This window comes from Lithobates pipiens, unplaced genomic scaffold (genome assembly GCF_037356315.1).
Source record: "Lithobates pipiens isolate NorthernLeopardFrog02 unplaced genomic scaffold, aLitPip1_a1.2 Scaffold_27, whole genome shotgun sequence".
Taxonomy (NCBI): Eukaryota; Metazoa; Chordata; class Amphibia; order Anura; family Ranidae; genus Lithobates; species Lithobates pipiens.
In genome coordinates, this window is record NW_027507788.1 from 37,211,411 (window position 1) to 37,230,689 (window position 19,279).

Consider the following 19,279-nt stretch of genomic DNA (forward strand, 5'->3'; position numbering starts at 1 on the left):
ACCATGAATCATTGGAGCAGTTTATAAGATATTTGAATTTCAACAATCAAGGTATAGCCCTCACACATGAGGCTCAAGCCAGGATTCACTTTCTGGACTTGGAGATTAGGGCTGTGGATGACAGGCTAACCACCAGCACTTTTTCAAGGCAACTGACTGGAATTCGTATGTACCTACTGACAGTTGCCATCATAAATCTTGGCTCAAATCTGTCCCTACCTCATAGTCAGTTTGTCAGACTTGAATGGAACTGTATGCTGACCAGTGATTTTGAAAAGCAGGTATCTCTTTTAAAAAATAGATTTATTAAGAAGGGCTATAATGTAGATGTTTTAGATGAGGAAGTTAATCACGTGAGAGGTTTAGACAGGAATTCCCTGCTAACTTATAAAATCCCTTCTAACATATGAGAAATGTAAGTGATTCTTCTTCACAACTTTTTCCGGACAACATTATAAGATTAAAAAGAGTTTAAAAAACATTGGTCTATACTCAAAAATTATTATTGCCTATACTTCCTGATAGACCAGGGGTTATCTTTAGGGGGTTACCCTCTTTGCAGGCCAGTTTGGCACCTAATATACTAGACCCTACCAAACGACACACTATAATTCAACAGCTAGTGGGCTTTTACCCTTGCAAAACATGTGCCGTATGTCAAATAAAAGTGGGAGGAAAAAAACATGTTCATTGTCCTCCACCGTCACAGGTAAAACATACTCAATCAAACATTTTATCACTTGCCATACCAAAAATTGAGTTTATCTCATCACATGTTCATATGGTAAACAATATGTGGGATGAACCATTAGAACATTATCCATCAAAGCCAACAAGCATATTAATAATGTCTAAAAGATCAGAAAGGATAAGAAAGAACATACAATCCCCACTCAATAAGTACACACCACCTTGGAGAGGAGGGTCCCTCAAAAAAAGGCGTCTCTCAGATGGAGTTCAAATGGATTTACCAATTAAAATCCTGCACTCCTTTTGGCATGATTGTCGATTGGGACATCAATACATTTATTGATAATGCTTGATGTCCCTTTCGATATTATCTGCAGTTGGTCCTGTTACTGGCACTTTGGTTATTGATGTATGTGGTACCTTTTATTTCCTTTTTAATATTATTGTGTTGGGCCTTTGCAGAAAGAGGACAGCACCATATATATCAAAAATTTGAGTGGGTTACTTCTGTTCCTCTTATGCTTTATGCAGAGATCAGTGTCAGGGTGGACTCCCAATTTTCCACCAATATTCAATTAGAAAAAACGACAGGACACGTTCTCCAATGCAAAAATATATATTTACGTCAAATGCTCTTCAAGGCATAAAAATATTTACAAAATTGATATTGCTGCTACTGTACAGTTATGTACAGGCCCGAAGCCTGATGAAGAGCATCGTATGCTCATAACTGTACATTTACATTATTTATGTACATAAATATATATTTTTGCATTGGAGAATAAGGATGAGCTGAACACCCCCGGTTCGGTTCACACCATAACCTGCAAACAGACTTAAACTTCGTGTGAACTTTAGAACCCTATTAAAGTAATGGGACTCGAACGTTCAAAATCTAAAGTGCTAATTTTAAAGGCTAATATGCAAGTTACTGTCCTAAAAAGTGTTTGGGGACCTGGGCCCTGTCCCAGGGAACATGTATCAACGCAAAAAAAAGTTTTAAAAACTGCTGTTTTTTTGGGAGTAGTGATTTTAACCAGTTGCCGACCGCCGCATGACGATGTACGTCGACAGAATGGCACGGGCAGGCATATGGGCGTACCTGTACGTCCCTGCCTTCCAGCGGGTGGGGGGCCGATCGGGCCCCCCCCCGGTGCCAGCGGCGGTCGGAATCCGTTCAGGAGCGATCCGGGATGAGGGGGCGGCCATTCATTCATGGCCACCCCCTTCGCGATCGCTCCTGACGAATGGAAGTGCAGCATGACATCACTTCCTCTCCTGTAATGTAAACACAGGCAGAGGAAGTGATGTAATCTCTCCTCCGTGTTGGTATTTTTCATTCCGGCACCGAGGAGAGAGGATCGGTGAGTTGCACCAACACTACACTACACAGTAGAACATGCCAGGCACACTCTCACCCCCCCTTCACCCCCCGATCACCCCCCCAAACACCCCTGCACACAGTGACACCAATTGCATTTTTTTTTTTATTGCATTGGTGTCATTTGTGACTGTAATAACTGTTAGGGCAGTTAGGGTTAGCCCCCTTTAGTTCTAGGGTACCCCCTAACCCCCCCAATAAAGGTTTAACCCCGTGATCACCCCCCGTCGCCAGTGTCACTAAGGCTGGGTTCACATTGCAGCGGTTTATGAGAACGGATGTGATTCGCACCGCACTGCAGTGCAAATCACATCCGATCTCTGTGCGATGCGAGTTCAGCCATACAGATAGTATGGCTGAATTCGCATCGCAACCGCCGCACCCGCCGCAAACTCGCACGGGACCCTTTTTTTGGTCCGCAGCAGAATCGGATCGCATGGGTGTTCACACCATGCGATCCGATTCCTGTCCGAGTTTGCAGATCGCACTGCGATATGCAAACTGATCTGGGGGTGTCATTAACATTTCACTGACACTCCCAGCAGTTCGCATAGGGCAGTGTGATGCGGGAACCCGCCGCGGATTCGTGGCATTCCCGCATCGCTCCAGTGTGAACCCAGCCTAATAAGCGATCGTTTTTCTGATCGCTGTATTAGTGTCACAGGTGACGCTAGTTAGGCAGGTAGGTATTTAGGTTCGCCGCAGCATTTTATAGCGCCAGGGACCCCCATATACTACCGCATAAAGCCCCCTGATTGCCCCCTAGTTAACCCTTTCACCAGTGATCACCATATAACTGTTACAGGTGACGCTGGTTGGTTAGTTATTTTTTTATAGTTTCAGGGCACCTGCCATTTATTACCTAATAAAGGTTTAACCCCCTGATCACCCAGCGGGTGATATAAGTTTGAGGGTCAGATAGGGTCTGCGTCGCCCCAGGCAGCGTCAGGTTAGTGCCAGTACCGCTAACACCCACGCGCAAAGCATACACCTCCCTTAGTAATATAGTATCTGATCAGATCTATATTAGCGTTGCCATCAGTTTAGGTTTCCCAAAACGCATTGTTAGCGGGATCAGCCCAGATACCTGCTAGCACCTGCGTTTAGCCCCTCCGCCAAGCCCAGCCCACCCAAGTGCAGTATCGATCGATCACTGTCACTTACAAAACACAACACACATAACTGCAGCGTTCGCAGAGTAGGCCTGATCCCTGCGATCGCTAACAGTTTTTTTTGTAGCGTTTTGATACAGTCGCTGACAGCCTAGGTGCTTTTTTACCTGTGAGTCTCACTAGTGTACCCCTAAATTTAGGGGTGTCTACTTTCCAAAATGGGGTCATTTGGGGGGGGGGGGGGTTTGTGCCATCTTGACATTTCTCGGCCTTCAAAACTGTGATAGGTAGTGAGGAGTGAAATCAAAAATTTACACCCTTAGAAATCCTGAAGGCGGTGCTTGGTTTTCGGGGCCCCATACGCGGCTAGGCTCCCAAAAAGTCCCACACATGTGGTATCCCCGTACTCAGGAGAAGCAGCAGAATTTATTTTGGGGTGTCATTTCACATATGCCCATGGCATGTGTGAGCAATATATCATTTAGTGACAACTTTGTGAAAAAAAAAAAGTTTGTAATATTCCCGCAACTTGTGGCAAAATATAAAATATTCCATGGACTCAACATGCCTCTCAGCAAATAGCTTGGGGTGTCTACTTTCTAAAATGGGGTCATTTGGGGGGTTTTGTGCCATCTTGGCATTTTATGGCCTTCAAAACTGTAATAGGTGGTGAGGAGTGAAATCAAAAATTTACGCCCTTAGAAAGCCTTAAGGCGGTTCTTGGCTTTCGGGGCCCCGTACACGGCTAGGCTCCCAAAAAATCCCACACATGTGGTATCCCCATACTCAGGAGAAGCAGCAGAATTTATTTTGGGGTGTCATTTCACATATGCCCATAGCATGTGTGAGCAATATATCATTTAGTGACAACTTTGTGAAAAAAATAAATAAGTAAATAAAAGTTTGTAATTTTCCCGCAACTTGTGGCAAAATTTAAAATATTCCATGGACTCAACATGCCTCAACAAATAGCTTGGGGTGTCTACTTTCTAAAATGGGGTCATTTGTGGGGGTTTTGTGCCATCTTGGCATTTTATGGCCTTCAAAACTGTGATAGGTAGTGAGGAGTGAAATTACAAATGTATGCCCTTAGAAATCCTGAAGGCGGTGCTTGGTTTTCGGGGCCCCATACACGGCTAGGCTTCCAAAAAGTCGACCACATGTGGTATCCCCGTACTCAGAAGAAGCAGCAAAATTTATTTTGAGGTACAATTCCACATATAACCATGGCATGTGTGAGCAATATATATCATTTAGTGACAACTTTGTGTAAAAAAAAAAAAAAAAAAACATTTTTTTGTCATTATTCAATCGCTTGAGGCAATAAAATAAAATATTCAATGGGCTCAACATGCCTCTTATCAATTTCCTTAGGGTGTCTACTTTCCAAAATGGGGTCATTTGGGGGGGTTTTGTACTGCCCTGCCATTTTAGCACCTCAAGAAATGAGATAGGCAGTCATAAACTAAAAGCTGCGCAAATTCCAGAAAACGTACCTTTGTTTGTAGATGTGACAACTTTTGCGCAAACCAAATAAATATACAGTTATTGACTTTTTTTTTACCAAAGACATGTGGCTGAATACATTTTGGCCTAAATGTATGACTAAAATTGAGTTTATTGGATTTTTCTAATAACAAAAAGTAGAAAATATAATTTTTTTTCAAAATTTGCGGTCTTTTTACGTTTATATCGCAAAAAATTAAAATCGCAGAGTCAGTCAAATACCTTTAAAAGAAAGCTCTATTTGTGGGAAAAAAAGGACGCAAATTTTGTTTGGGTACAACATTGCATGACCGCGCAATTACCAGTTAAAGCAGCGCAGTGCCAAATTGTAAAAAGACCTCTGGTCATTGACCAGCAAAATGGTCCGGTCTGAAAGTGGTTAATAATGCTTAAAGTGAAACAATAAAAGTGTAATATTCCTTTAAATTTCGTAGCTGGGGGGTGTCTATAGTATGCCTGTAAAGGGGCGCATGTTTCCCATGCTTAGAACTGTCCCTGCACAAAGTGTAATTTCTGCAGGAAAAAAGTCATTTAAAATCACTCGCAGCTATAATGAATTGTCGGCTCCCCGTAATACAGAGAAAAGTAATTGAAAGTCATTGATAAAAAAAAAGCGTCAAATAAAAAAAAATGACGTGGGGTTCCCCCTAAATATCCATACCAGACCCTTTATCCGAGCATGCAACCTGGCAGGCCACAGGAAAAGAGGGGGGACGAGAGAGTGCCCCCCTCCTGAACCGTACCAGGCCACATGCCCTCAACATTCGGAGGATGCTTTGGGGGTCTGTGACCCCTCAAAGCACCTTGTCCCCATGTTGATGAGGACAAGGGCCTCATCCCACAACCCTGGCCGGTGGTTATGGGGGTCTACGGATGGGAGGCTTATCAGAATCTGGAGGTCCCCTTTAACAAAGCACCCCCAGATCCCGCCCCCCCCCCGTTTGAAATGGTAAGGGGGTACAAAAGTACCCCTACCATTTCACAAAGAAAGCGATGAGGACGAAGGCCTCATCCCCACAACCCTGGCCGGTGGTTGTGGGGGTCTGCCGGGGGCTTATCAGAATCTGGAAGCCCCCTTTAACAAGGGGACACCCAGATCCTGGCCCCCCCTGTTTGAAATGGTAAGGGGGTACAAAAGTACCCCTACCATTTCACAAAGAAAGTGTAAAAGAATGTTAAAAAAGACAAAGACACTTTTGAAAAAGTCCTTTATTAAAAATAAAAAAATAAAAAAAGATTCCAGCGGTGGTAATCCACTCTTGCAATCCAGCGACGGATGATCATCTCTCCGGGGGCCAGCGATGGCTGATCTGATCCAACGACAGGTGATCTCTCCCTCCAGTGCAGCGCAGTCCATCCATCCTCTGTCTCTACTGGCTGAGACACTGCAGGGATCCCGGCAGCTGACATTTCTTATATGAGGAGGGCGGGGCCACCCGTCGCCTGACCCCGCCCCCTCTGACGGAAGTGGGGAAGCCTGGCTTCCCCAATGACGTGTGGGTGACCCTGCCCCCCTCTGATGTAACGCAGGTTTCCGTTACATCAGAGGGGGCGGAATCACCCACACATCATTGGGGAAGCCAGGCTTTCCCACTTGCATCAGAGGGAGGTGGGGTCAGGTGACGGGTGGCCCCGCCCTCCTCATATAAGAAATGTCAGCTGCCGGGATCCCTGCAGTGTCTCCGCCAGTAGAGACAGTGGATGGATGGACTGCGCTGCACTGGAGGGAGAGATCACCCGTCGTTGGATCAGATCAGCCATCGCTGGCCCCCGGAGAGATGACCTGACCCCACCCCCCTCTGATGCAAGTGGGAAAGCCTGGCTTCCCCAATGATGTGTGGGTGATTCCGCCCCCTCTGATGTAACGGAAACCTGCGTTACATCAGAGGGGAGCAGGGTCACCCACACGTCATTGGGAAAGCCAGGCTTCCCCACTTCCATCAGAGGGGGTGGGGTCAGGCGACGGGTGGCCCTGCCCTCCTCATATAAGAAATGTCAGGCTGCCGGGATACCCGCAGTGTCTCCGTCGGTGGAGACAGAGGATTGATGCGCTGCGCTGGACAGAGAGATCACCTGTTGCTGGATCAGATCAGCCATCGCTGGACCCCGGGGAGATGATCATCTGTCGCTGGATAGCAAGAGTGGATTACCAGCAGCACAGTGTAGGGGCAGCACAGTGGTGTAGTGGGTAGCTGGTTTGAATCCCAACCACAACACTACCTGCCTGGAGTTTGCATGTTTTCCTTGTGCCTGCGTGGGTTTCCTCCGGGTACTCCGGTTTCCTCCCACACTCCAAGGACATGCAGGTAGGTTAATTTGCTTCTGTCCAAAATTGGCCCTACTATATGAATGGGGACCTTGGATTGTGCACTCCTTAAGGGTAGGGACCGATGTGAGTGTGCAATGTACAGGGATAGGGACAATTGTAGAAACTCACTCAGGATGGACTGGTGTCTTTATTGAACCTTACTAACTATGTAACTATGTAACCCCCTGCTGAAATCTTTTTTTACGTTTTTTTTATTTTTAATAAAGGACTTTTTCAAAAGTGTATTTGTCTTTTTTAACATTCTTTTACACTTTCTTTGTGAAATGGTAGGGGTACTTTTGTACCCCCTTACCATTTCAAACGGGGGGGGCGGGATCTGGGGGTGCTTTGTTAAAGGGGGCTTCCAGATTCTGATAAGCCTCCCATCCGCAGACCCCCATAACCACTGGCCAGGGTTGTGGGATGAGGCCCTTGTCCTCATCAACATGGGGACAAGGTGCTTTGAGGGGTCACAGACCCCCAAAGCATCCTCCGAATGTTGAGGGCATGTGGCCTGGTACGGTTCAGGAGGGGGGGGGGGGCTGCTCTGTCGTCGTCCCCTCTTTTCCTGCGGCCTGCCAGGTTGTGCGCTCGGATAAAGGGTCTGGTATGGATTTTTAGGGAAAACTCCATGCCATTTTTTTTTTTATTTGGCGTGGAGTTCCCCTTAAAATCCATACCAGATCTCAAGGTTCTGGTATGTATATTTAGGGGGAACCCCACATAATTTTTTTTTTTTAATTGACGCGGGGTTCCCCTTAATATCCATACCAGACTTGAAGGGCCTGGTAATTGAATTTGGGGGAACCCCACGCTTTTTTTTTTTTTTTTTTTTTATCAATGACTTTCAATGACTTTCTCTGTATTACGGGGAGCCGACAATTCATTATAGTCACGAGTGATTTTAAATTACTTTTTTTCCTGCAGAAATGACACTTTGTGCAGGGACATTTCTAAGCACGGGAAACATGCGCCCCTTTACAGGCATACTATAGACACCCCCAGGTACGAAATTTAAAGGAATATTACACTGCTATTGTTTCACTTTAAGCATTATTAAAATCACTTCTCCCAAAAAATGGCTGTTTTTAAAACTTTTTTTGCATTGATCCATGTCCCCTGGGGCAGGACCCAGGTCCCCAAACATGTTTTAGGACAATAACTTGCATATTAGCCTTTAAAATTAGCACTTTAGATTTCTACCATAGAATTGTACAGGGTGTTCCATGGCTTTTCGAATTTGCCGCCAACACCCCAAATTGTTCACTGTTCGCTGAAAAGGCGAACAGGCAATGTTCGAGTCAAACATGAGTTCGAATCGAACTCGAAGCTCATCCCTATTTGAGAACATGTCCGTCGTTTTTTTTCTAATATCTATAGATATATCTACAGTTGTGCTCATAAGTTTACATACCCTGGCATAATTTATTATTTCTTGCCCATACACAAAAACATTTCTTTCACTCATGGTTAGTGTTTGGCCGAAGCCATTTTTTAAAATCGTAATCACAGAAACTACCCAAATGACCCTGATCAAAAGTTTACATACCCTGGTGATTTTGGCCTGATAACATGCACACAAGTTGACACAAAGGGGTTTGAATTGCTATTAAAGGTAACCATCTGTGATCTGTTTGCTTGTAATTAGTGTGTTTGTTTAAAAGGTCAGTGAGTTTCTGGACTCCTGACAGACCCTTGCATCTTTCATCCAGTGCTGCACTGACATTTCTGGATTCTGAGTCATGGGGAAAGCAAAATAATTGCCAAAGGATCTGTGGGAAAAGGCAGTTAAACTGTGTAAAACAGGAAAGGGATATAAAAAGATATCCAAGGAATTGAGAATGGAAATCAGAAGTGTTCAAACTCTAATCAAGAAGTGGAAAATGAGCGGTTCTGTTGAAACCAAACCACGGTCAGGTAGACCAACTAAAATACCAGGAAAATAGTTTGTGATGCAAAGAAAACCCCACAAATAACTTTAGGTGCAATACAGGACTCTCTGAAAACATGGTGTGGCTGTTTCAAGATGCACAATAAGAAGGCACTTGAAGAAAGATGGGCTGCATGGTCAAGTTGCCAGAAGAAAACCATTAATACGCACATGCCACAAATTTTCCAGCTTACAATATGCCAAACAGCACAGAGACAAGCCTCAAATCTTCGGGCACAAAGTCATTTGTAGTGATGAGACCAAAATTTAGCTTTTTGTCCACAACCATAAACACTTGATTTGGAGAGGAGTCAACAAGGCATAGGATGAAAGACACACAATTCTTACTGTGAAACACAGAGGTGGATCGCTGATGTTTTGGGGATGTGTGTGCTACAAAGGCACAGGAAATTTGGTCAAAATTGATGGCTAGATGAATGCAGTATATTATCAAAAAATACTGGAGGAACATTTGCATTCATTCAGCCAGGAAGCTGTGCATGGGACATGCTTGGATATTACAACATAACAATGATCCAAAACACAAGGCCAAGTCGACCTTTCATTGGCTACAGCAGAATAGAGTGAAGGTTCTGGAGTGGCCATCTCAGTCTCCTGACCTCAATACCATTAAACCACTCTGGGGAGATCTCAAACATACAGTCCATGCAAGACATCCCAAGAATTTACAGGAACTGGAGGCTTTTTGCCAAGAGGAATGGGCAGCTTTACCATCTGGGAAGATCAAGAGCCTCATCCACAAATGCCAGAAAAAAAAAGTCAAGCTGTTGTTGTTAAAGGAGGCAATACACCACGATATTAAGAACTGGGGTATGAAAACTTTTGATCAGGATCATTTGGGTAGTTTCTGTTGCCATTATGGATTTAAAAAGAGTAAACACAGTTGATTGATAATAAATGGCTTCAGCCAAACACTAACCATGAGTGAAAGAAAGTTTTTGTGTTATCATTCACATTCTATGAAAAATGGCCAAGAAATCATAAATTCTGCCAGGGTATATAATCTTATGAAGACAACTGTATATATATATATATATATATATATATATATATATATATATATATATATATATATTTATATATTTATTTTTAACAAAGCTTTTTTCCATGATAACAGTTTTTGTATCTGGTGTTCGCCGGCTACAAAGGAAGAAATTTATGTTTGTCTCCGTCACTCTACTTTTCTTTTGGTGATTGTCAAGTGTGGTGCGGGTTGGCTTCATATATGCTAGCCCCGGGTGATGCTGAATGATTCCTTTCCTCTGATTCAGATCAAGGCTTAGTTTCTCTTTTTTTTCTGCCTCAGCCATATTGTTTTATAAAGGAGGCTTGGTCTTTCCCTCTGGTTCAAACTGAGGCTTGGCTTTCCATTTGAGTCCAGCGGCCATATCAATTTGAAAGGGAGGCTTGGCTAAAGAAGTGATTAACCAGCACCAACAGCCATAACGCTACCCTTTCTACCAGCTACCTCCAGTGGTTTGATCCTTTATGATGTGTGATTTCATGCGTGATTGGACCCTTATAATGTGGAGTCTAGCTATCTGTTAAGGACACATCTTGTATCTATATGGTGGAAGGCGCACTTGGGTGTACGGTCGCTCATTATCATTTTGACTAGGGATGAGCTCTATGTTCAGGTCAAATATTGTTGCCCGTTCGCCGAATATCGAACAATTTTAGGGTGTTCGCAGAACACCCTTTAAAAGTCTATGGAAGAAATCAAAAGTGATAATGTTAAAGGCTTATATGCATTGATATTGTCATAAAAAGTGTTTGAGGACCTGGGTCCTGCCCCAGGGGACATGTATCAATGCCAAAAAAAGTTTTAAAAATGGCTATTTTTTCAGGAGCAGTGATTTTAATAATGTTTGAAGTGAAACAATAAAAGTTAAATATTCCTACCTAGGGGGTAAAGTATGCCTGTAAAGTGGCGCATGTTTCCCGTGCTTAGAACTGTCCCTGCACAAAGTGTCATTTCTGCAGGAAAAAAAGTCATTTAAAATCACTTGTGGCTATAATGAATTGTTGGCTCCCCGTAATACAGAGAAAAGTCATTGAAAGTCATTGATAAAAAAAAAGCGTGGGGTTCCCCCAATTTCAATTACCAGGCCCTTCAGGTCTGGTATGGATATTAAGGGGAACCCCGCGTCAAATAAAAAAAAAATGGAGTGGAGTTCCCCCTCAAAATCCATACTAGGCCCTTCAGGTCTGGTATGGATTTTAAGGGGAACCCCGTGCCAAAATAAAAAAAAAAAAAAAAATGACATGGGGTCCCCACAAAAATCCATACCAAACCCTTATCCGAGTATGCAACCTGGCAGGCTGCAGGAAAAAGAGGGGGATGAGAGAGCGCTCCCCCCTCCTGAACCATACCAGGCCACATGCCCTCAACATGGGCAGGCTGGGGGCTTATCGGAATCTGGAAGCCACCTTTAACAAGGGAACCCCCAGATCCCACGCCCCCTATGTGAATTGGTAACGGGGTACAAGTACAACTACCATTTCACAAAAGAAATGTCAAAAATGTTAAAAAAGACAAAAGCCGGTTTTTGACGATTCCTTTATTAATGTCTTCTTCTTTCCCCGATTTTTCTCATCTCCTTCGGTTTTCTTCTTCTTCCTCCATCTTGTTCCTCTATCTTCCTCCGCTTCTTCCGGCATCTTCCTTTGGTCTTCTCCTCCAGCATCTTCCTCCGGCTTCTTCTTCCCCACTTCGTCCTCTGGACTATCCACCTCAATGGGGGGTTCCCGCTGTGTGACAGCTCCTATATAACCGAGGGTGGGGCCACCCGGTGACCCAAAGGGACTGGTAATGGACTGTGGGGGAATCCCATGCCCTTTTTATCAATGAACTTTTATGTGTATTACCGGGTCCGATGATTCATTATAGCCGTGAGTACTTTTAAATGACTTTTTTTCCTTTAGAAATGTAATTTTGTGCAGAGACTGTTGTAAACACAGGAAACATGCGCCACTTTACAGGCATACTATAGACACCCCCAGGTATGAAATTTAAAGGAATATTTCACTTTTATCGTTTCACTTTAAGCATTATTAAAAATCACTCCTCCCGAAAAAAACTTCAGTTTTTAAAACTTTTTTTGCATTGATACATGCCCCCTGGGGCAGGACCCAGGCCCCCAAACACTTTTTATGACAATAACGTGCATAAAAGCCTTTAAAATTAGCACTTTTGATTACTCATGTTCGTGTCCCATAGACTTTAACGGTGTTCGCATGTTCAATCAAATTTTTTACCTGTTCACATGTACTGCTGTGAACCAAACCAGGGGGTGTTCTGCTCATCCCTAATTTGGACATGTGTTGCAACAATATATCACTTTATTTCTGTATGGACCTATATGGAAATCTTATGGACTGACTACTGTCGCTTTATTTAATTTCCCATTATATTATGTTGTGAGTGTGGTATGAAATCTTAATAATACATATGGGGAATTTGAATTCTAAAGAACTCAGTGTTTTTCTTAGTGCCTCCAACCTTACGGTAAAATTGTGAACTTTGTTCAGGCAATCAGTAACATACCACAATCATTTCCTGAGTTATTTAATCTATGGGGAATTCTTACCAATGTATAAATATCTCCCAATAAAATGAATAAGTAAATAATTACACAATTACGTACAGAACCAAGATTTTCTGGTGATTAATATTTCATACACCCTGCCAAAGATATCAACATGGCAATAAAACTATTTTCCTTAATATTTGACAAATAACCTAAGGGTAGGCCAAATGACTATGTTAAAAAAAAAAATATTTGCAGTAATCATTCCATAAGTTCAAAAATACAATATCTCCTGTCGCTCTGGGAAAACAATCTTCTGTATTACTTCCAGCCGGAGAAATTCAAAGTATGTCTCATGGAGTCAACAGATAGATATTACCAATTTGAAGGAAATATTAATTTAACATAGTTACCACATTGAATGGGGCAATAAATAATTTCCCTGGGGCCACAGTAGCCAAATTTGTTGTAATGCAGGTCTATACCTAATTTCGCCCAGGCACGGTTTCAACAGATACAGCCTAGAAAATAATGTACTAAAATGATTAATTATAAAATGGCCCTACACACTTTACATGATAAGGTTAAAAAAATAACAAAAAAAAACTGTAAAATACAATCCCTACAATATTGAGAGGAAAAGGTTAATCAATATCCGTATTGGTCTTTCTCTTACCACAGTTCAAAAGGGAAAATATCCAACAAATTACCAGTACATTTGATTAGTTCAAGTAGCAAAGTCTAGCGAGATAGGGCGTGGTCAATTATCAGCAGGCTTCTTGTTCATCTTGGGAGTGTATCCGGCGTGTGGGTCTGTGGTCCTCTGCACTTTTAATCAGATGTGTTTCTATTTTTATTGGGTGCAGTCCAATTGTTCAATTGGTGCCTTCCCACCTAATGTTTACCATCTCATGATTGGTTGATTCCAAATATGGGCTGTCCTGATTTTCACCCGCGCACCTGTGATCATGGTAAAGGTGTAATCAGAATATGATGTCTAGTGTTATTATGAAATGTGTTTTAATCATGTTTCATGTTACTATAATATGGTGATTCCTGGCCTTTTTCTGTCCCCATCTCGTGTACCTTGCTGATTATAAGAAATCTCTACCTAACCAACTATATGGAGATTGACAGAGATTTATTGGATAAAACATCGCCTTTTAACCGTAACAGACTGGTGCCAAATCCTTGTCAAATACATGGATGACTACAGTACGCATTGATTCATACAAAATGCATTGCAACATTGTAATTTAACACACACATATATATATATATATATATATATATATATATATATATATATTCTTAGTTCTGTTTCCACTTGTGGGCCAGGGCCAGGTTAATCAACACTGTTGAGGAGGCAACCTTCTTCTTGAAACAATGGGGCTTATTTCACATGGACTTTCTTTGATCAAAGATTTTGAGATCCAGACTTCAAACCATCAATTCACCATTGTTGGCTGGGTTTGAGTTAAGCAGACACCATTGTCCAGGTTCCTGCTCGGTAAATGAGAGTTTGTGTACAAATCCCCCACCTCCTACCTGTGAGCATAATTCAATCAACATTTCCTCGGGGGGTGATGCTCTTCTTGTCTGAAATCTCCTTGACTGAGTATTTTATGAATTATAAAAATGTTTATGTATCCCGGCCATGACAATTATTATTTTTATATTTAGCACGACAATTGTTGTTTATACATAATAAAGTCTGCAAAGGAGTAGCCTATAACATAGCAAAAGGATTTACCTGTTTATCACAAAAATGTGCTGCCAAGAAGGAATAAACATCCACACACGTAGTGCAACGTCAAGCAGACAAAGAAGGAGTGGGAAAAAGCCAAATGGCGGCCATTGAGAAGCCATGCATGCTCTGAGCGTGATGACGCATGGCATATATTACTATCATGGTAGTATATTGTACAATGTGTTTTGTTGTTTTTTGTTTTTGCATTTGTAAATTGTACTACATGCTGGCTGTAAAACCATTGTTTGTCCACTAGGTGGTGCAGTGTGGACCGTATGAGCCTTCCTGTTTGTTCGCTGAAACCTGGCAGGTAGACATCCTCCAAGTGTCCACCCAAGCTGCGTGCGTGGGGGGGAGCTTTCATGTGTCCCCACTGTCAGCTCACCAGACAGATCGGGACTTCCTGCCCTTCGGTGACATGGCAATGCATGACGTCATCACGCCCCTCGGGGTGTGGATACGCTACGCGCCTCCGGGTCTGGGAGATGATTCCGAGCTCTGTAGTCAGTTGTTACACATACAGCTGATGAAACAGGGCAAGCCCACACAGCCTGAAGTCAGACTGATTGGCTGATTTCATATCAGGTATAGTACTTAAGACACAGACACTCAGCTGGCACTTGTCAGTCGATGGACTGCAGCCCGGAGGTCTGTGTCTAGCTATTAAGCAGAGGTAGAGAGGAGCCAGGGACCTATCTGTGGTCTGCTGAATAATCCGCATACTCAAATCCATAGACCATGAAAAAACACCACCTTTTTGACCATGCCCACCATTTAGGCAAGCCCAAATCAGCTCTCCTCTTATACTTCCAGCACCAGCACAGCACCCGCATAAAAAATTGAGGGCTATACTGTACATCACAAATAAAAGAGGGTCAACTTAGGTGGAAAGAGAAAAAGAGGCTTTTAAAAAGAGGCCTCCCGAATGATGGACAGGTGGAACATATGCCTATCTACCTTGTGCTGCACTGACAGATTGGAATGCAGATTGCCGGGCCCCTGAGCACACTTGTGACTCAATGTAACAAATATTAAAGCAGAGTTCCACTCGTTTTTCTGTTTATTAAAAGTCAGCAACTACAAAAAGTGTAGCTGCTGACTTTAATAAACAAACACTCACCTGTTCCACCGACCAGAAATGCGGCCATCCGAAGCCTTGCTTTTCTCCCTCACCTCCCCGTGGTGCCGGCATTGTAAGTGTGGGCAACCTGCGTGAGTCGTGCTGCGCGTCCTGAATGGTCAGGCAATCTTCTGGGACCTGTGACGTGTCCCAGAAGATTGCAGGCAGGCAGGGAGGGTGAGAGGAGGGGTCGTCTAGGTGGCCCAAGCAGAAGTGGGAGCAGGGTACTTTTCAAAACTAGATACCCACTCATCCCCCAAAAAATGACATGCCAAATGTGGCATGGCAAAGGGTTGTAAACTCTTGCTTTTTTTAAAATAACAAAAATGTCATACTTACCTCCACTGTGCAGTTTGTTTTGCACAGAGTGGTCCCGATCCTCCTCTTCTGGGGGTCCTCAGCGGCGCTGGTGGCTCCTCCCCTCATTGAGTGTTCCTGTTGGAGAAGCGCTCTCCTTGGTGGACACCCATGCGTCCGCGCTCCTGAGTCCCGCATCTGTGTCCATTCACACAGAATGCAGGACTCGGGCCCGCCCCCGGTGCCACGCCATTGGATTTGATTGACAGTAGCGGGAGCCAATGGCTGTGCTGCTATCAGTCTATCGAATCAGAACACAAGACACCAGCTAGAGATGGTGTGCTCGTTCCCGGATGGAGGATGACAGCGTTCAAGTAAGTAAAATGGGAGGGGGGCTGCAGCACTTCAGAAGGTTTTTCACCTTAATGCATATAATAAATTAAGGTGAAAAACCATGAGGGTTTACAACCCCTTTAAAGTGGAAGTTCCACTTTTGAGTAGAACTCCGCTTTAAGAAATACTGGGATACTCCTGTTTGCAAGAGGTAACTGTATATTGCCAATGCACTACATAAGTGCTACAATTAAACCAAGAAATTATTATTACAATGTTACTACCTGATATCTCCTTTATGTAAATGAAATTACCGCCAAATCAGACCAGGAAGCTGTGTATGATGACACACTGCAGTGTTCCAAAGGACGTGGTGAAAAAGTAATATTTCTCACACTTCCCTCTAGCAGTGAGTGACTGTGAGGCTTAATGATAAAGGACTAGAAAGCACAACACCTCCAGCTCCAACAAGGAGGACAACTTCGAGAAAATTTACTTTAAACAGGAAAATTGTTAAGCATTGTTAATCTATACAGCAACCATTTCCAGTTAAAGAAGCATGAGTGGGATGTCAGCAGGAATGGCATTGATGATCCCTTGTGTCCTGTTGCTGCTAAACTCAGGTAAGTTTGCTCTGACATTTAATATGTTGGTCCAGAGTTTTTGGTCCTGTGTTACTCACACCACCTACCTAAGACAATTCCACCAGATAAATGTAATAATGTCACTATAACAGGAGCAAACATATCAAAACAGGTATGTTCAGGTATTAAAAAAGGAAGATTGTGTATAACTGGGTTTTATAGAATAAATTAAGAGGTAGAGCGTGTGTTACACTGTAATTAACCATTAAATAAATGTGTTGCATTGTGCTTTTGCCACCCAATACACAGTAACGTTTTCTGCTGTGAACTGATAGTATTTTGTTACCTCTTACCAGTACTTTTAAATAAGCTTAGGTGTACCTTTTATCTCTATATAATATAGATTCAAATAAAATATAACTAAAAAAACTTGTAATTACTATAAAAAAATTAACATATTTTACTAATATTTTCTTTAAACAATTTTCCCTATGTACATTTCACATTAGTCCCTACCCTCAAGGGGCCCACAATCTAAGGTCCCCATTCATATACTAGGGCCCAAGGCTGGACTGGGACAAAAATTTGGCGCTGGACTTCATCCAGACCGGCCCACTTTAATTTTGCAAACACGCAAAAAACAGTATATAAACTGTACGCAATTGCGCAAAAAGGCCCCTAGAGAGCCCCTTTACATCTGGGTCCCCAGAGAACCCCCCACTTACATCAGGGTCCCCAGACAGTCTCCCCTTACATCAGGGTCCCCATATAGCCTTCCCCTTACATCAGGGTCCCAGAGAGCTTCCCCTTACATCAGGGTCCCCATATGGCCTTCCCCTTACATCAGGGTCCCCATATAGCCTTCCCCTTACATCAGGGTCCCCAGAGAGCCCCTCTTACATCAGAGTCCCCAGAGATCATCCGCCTTACATCAGGGTCCCTAGAGAGCCAACCCCTTACATCCGGGTCCCCACAGAACCCCCCCACCCCTTTCATCCGGGTCAACAGAGAGCCTCTCTCTTACATCAGGGTCCCCAGAGAGCCTCTGGCTTACATCAGGGTCCCCAGAGAGCCCCTCCTTACATCAGGGTCACCAGAAAGAGGGCTGGTACTGGGCCAGGACCCTGTGGTTGGGGACTAATGGACTGACTCGGGGCTATGGGCCCAAGATTCGGGGCTATAGCCCCAAAAGTCCCCCCCAGCGATGCCACTGGCTGTCACTGAAACAGGCCCACTGAGCCATCGGCCCACCGGGAAACTCCCTATAGTCCCTATGGCCAGTACATGCCTGCTAGGGCCAATTTTGGACAGAAGTCAATTAACCTACCTGCATGTCTTTGGAGTGTGGGAGGAAACCGGAGTACCCAGAGGAAACCCACACAGGTGCAGGGAGAACATGCAAACTCCAGGCAGGTAGTGTCATGGTTGGGATTTGAACCAGCAACCCTTTTTACTGCTAGGTGAGAGTGATAACCACTACACCACTGTGCTATCCAACTGTCTTATTATTTCTGTGTATTTACATATACATATTACAAAGCCATCTTTGAGTCAACTAACTTCATTTGAAAACACTTAAAAAGGTATCTACCATGCTAAGGGAATCCAAGACATATTAAACAGATTGTGATCATGATGAACATGATGTGGTCTCTCTGCTCCACCACCTGCTGATTGGCCACCCAGCCACCGAGCCTCCCAGCTGGCAGCTTCCCCGCCCTCTACCGCAGCCGAGTCACCCAGCTGCACCCGGGCCCTCCTCGGCTGCGGGCCCCATAGCGACTGCATGGTCCCAAAAATGTGTCAAAAGTGTCCGATCTGTATATCACAATACTGCAAAAAAACGCAGATCACCGCCATTACTAGTAAAAAAAAAAAATAATAATAACAAAAATGCTATAAAAATGCCATAAATGTTTCCCTTAGTTTGTAGATGCTATAACTTTTGAGCAAATAAATCAATATACACTTATTGCGATTTTTGTTTACTAAAAATATGTAGAAGAATACATATTGGCCGAAACTGATGAAGAAATTAGTTTAAAAAAAAATGTGGTGTGATCAAATACCACCAAAAGAAAGCTCTATTTGTGGAAAAAAAAGGATGCAAATTCCGTTTGGGTACAGCATTGCATGATCCTGCAATTGTCAGTTAAAGCAACGCAGTGCCAAACTGTATAAAGTGCTTTAGTCAGGAAGGGGGTAAAATATTCCAGGGGTGTAAAGTGGCACATCTGTTACATGCTACAGCAAAAATGGCATTTCTAAAGGAAAAAAAAAAAGAGTCAAAGCCCATTTTAAAATGACTCGCAGTTAAAATTGCCAGGCCTGACTATTGAAAAAAAAAAAATGGTGTGAGGTCCCAACCAAAATTCATACAAGACCCTTATCCAAGCATGCAGACTGGCAGGTCAGGAAAGGGGAACAATACCAGGCCACATGCTCTCAACATGGGGGGGGGTGGGTGCTTTGGGGCTGGGGGGGTCTGCCCCTTATGACTCACATGGGACTGAATGCTAGCCTCTGGCATACCGACTATGGGTCCTGGCATTTAAGGGAGCTATAAGCATTTAGGAAGATATTCTGTTATGTAATGCAAAAGGACATTATTAAGGAGTCCATGATGGTCTCTGCCAGCTTGGGACAGATGTATGTGAAAAGAATGCTGATTAAAGAGATTTGGAAAGCCTGGGTCTTGCACCCAATAGTTTATTGTA

The 19,279-nt window shown here is 43.4% G+C and overlaps 1 protein-coding gene across 13 annotated transcripts in view; it reads left to right on the forward strand.

Annotated features, from left to right (window-relative positions):
* The window catches only part of LOC143933776 (matrix-remodeling-associated protein 5-like), a 337,821-nt gene that overhangs the window by 177,477 nt on the left and 141,065 nt on the right, over positions 1–19,279 (forward strand). For 3 of the 13 annotated variants that reach the window (XM_077456785.1, XM_077456795.1, XM_077456797.1), the window contains exon 1: positions 16,334–16,601. The exons of 9 other annotated variants lie outside the window; for them this stretch is intronic. In XM_077456785.1, coding sequence (XP_077312911.1) covers positions 16,538–16,601 — 64 coding nt within the window. In that variant the 5' untranslated portion in view covers positions 16,334–16,537. Of the gene's footprint in view, positions 1–16,332; positions 16,602–19,279 lie in introns of those variants that run through there. One more of the 13 variants, XM_077456792.1, reaches the window with a different exon arrangement.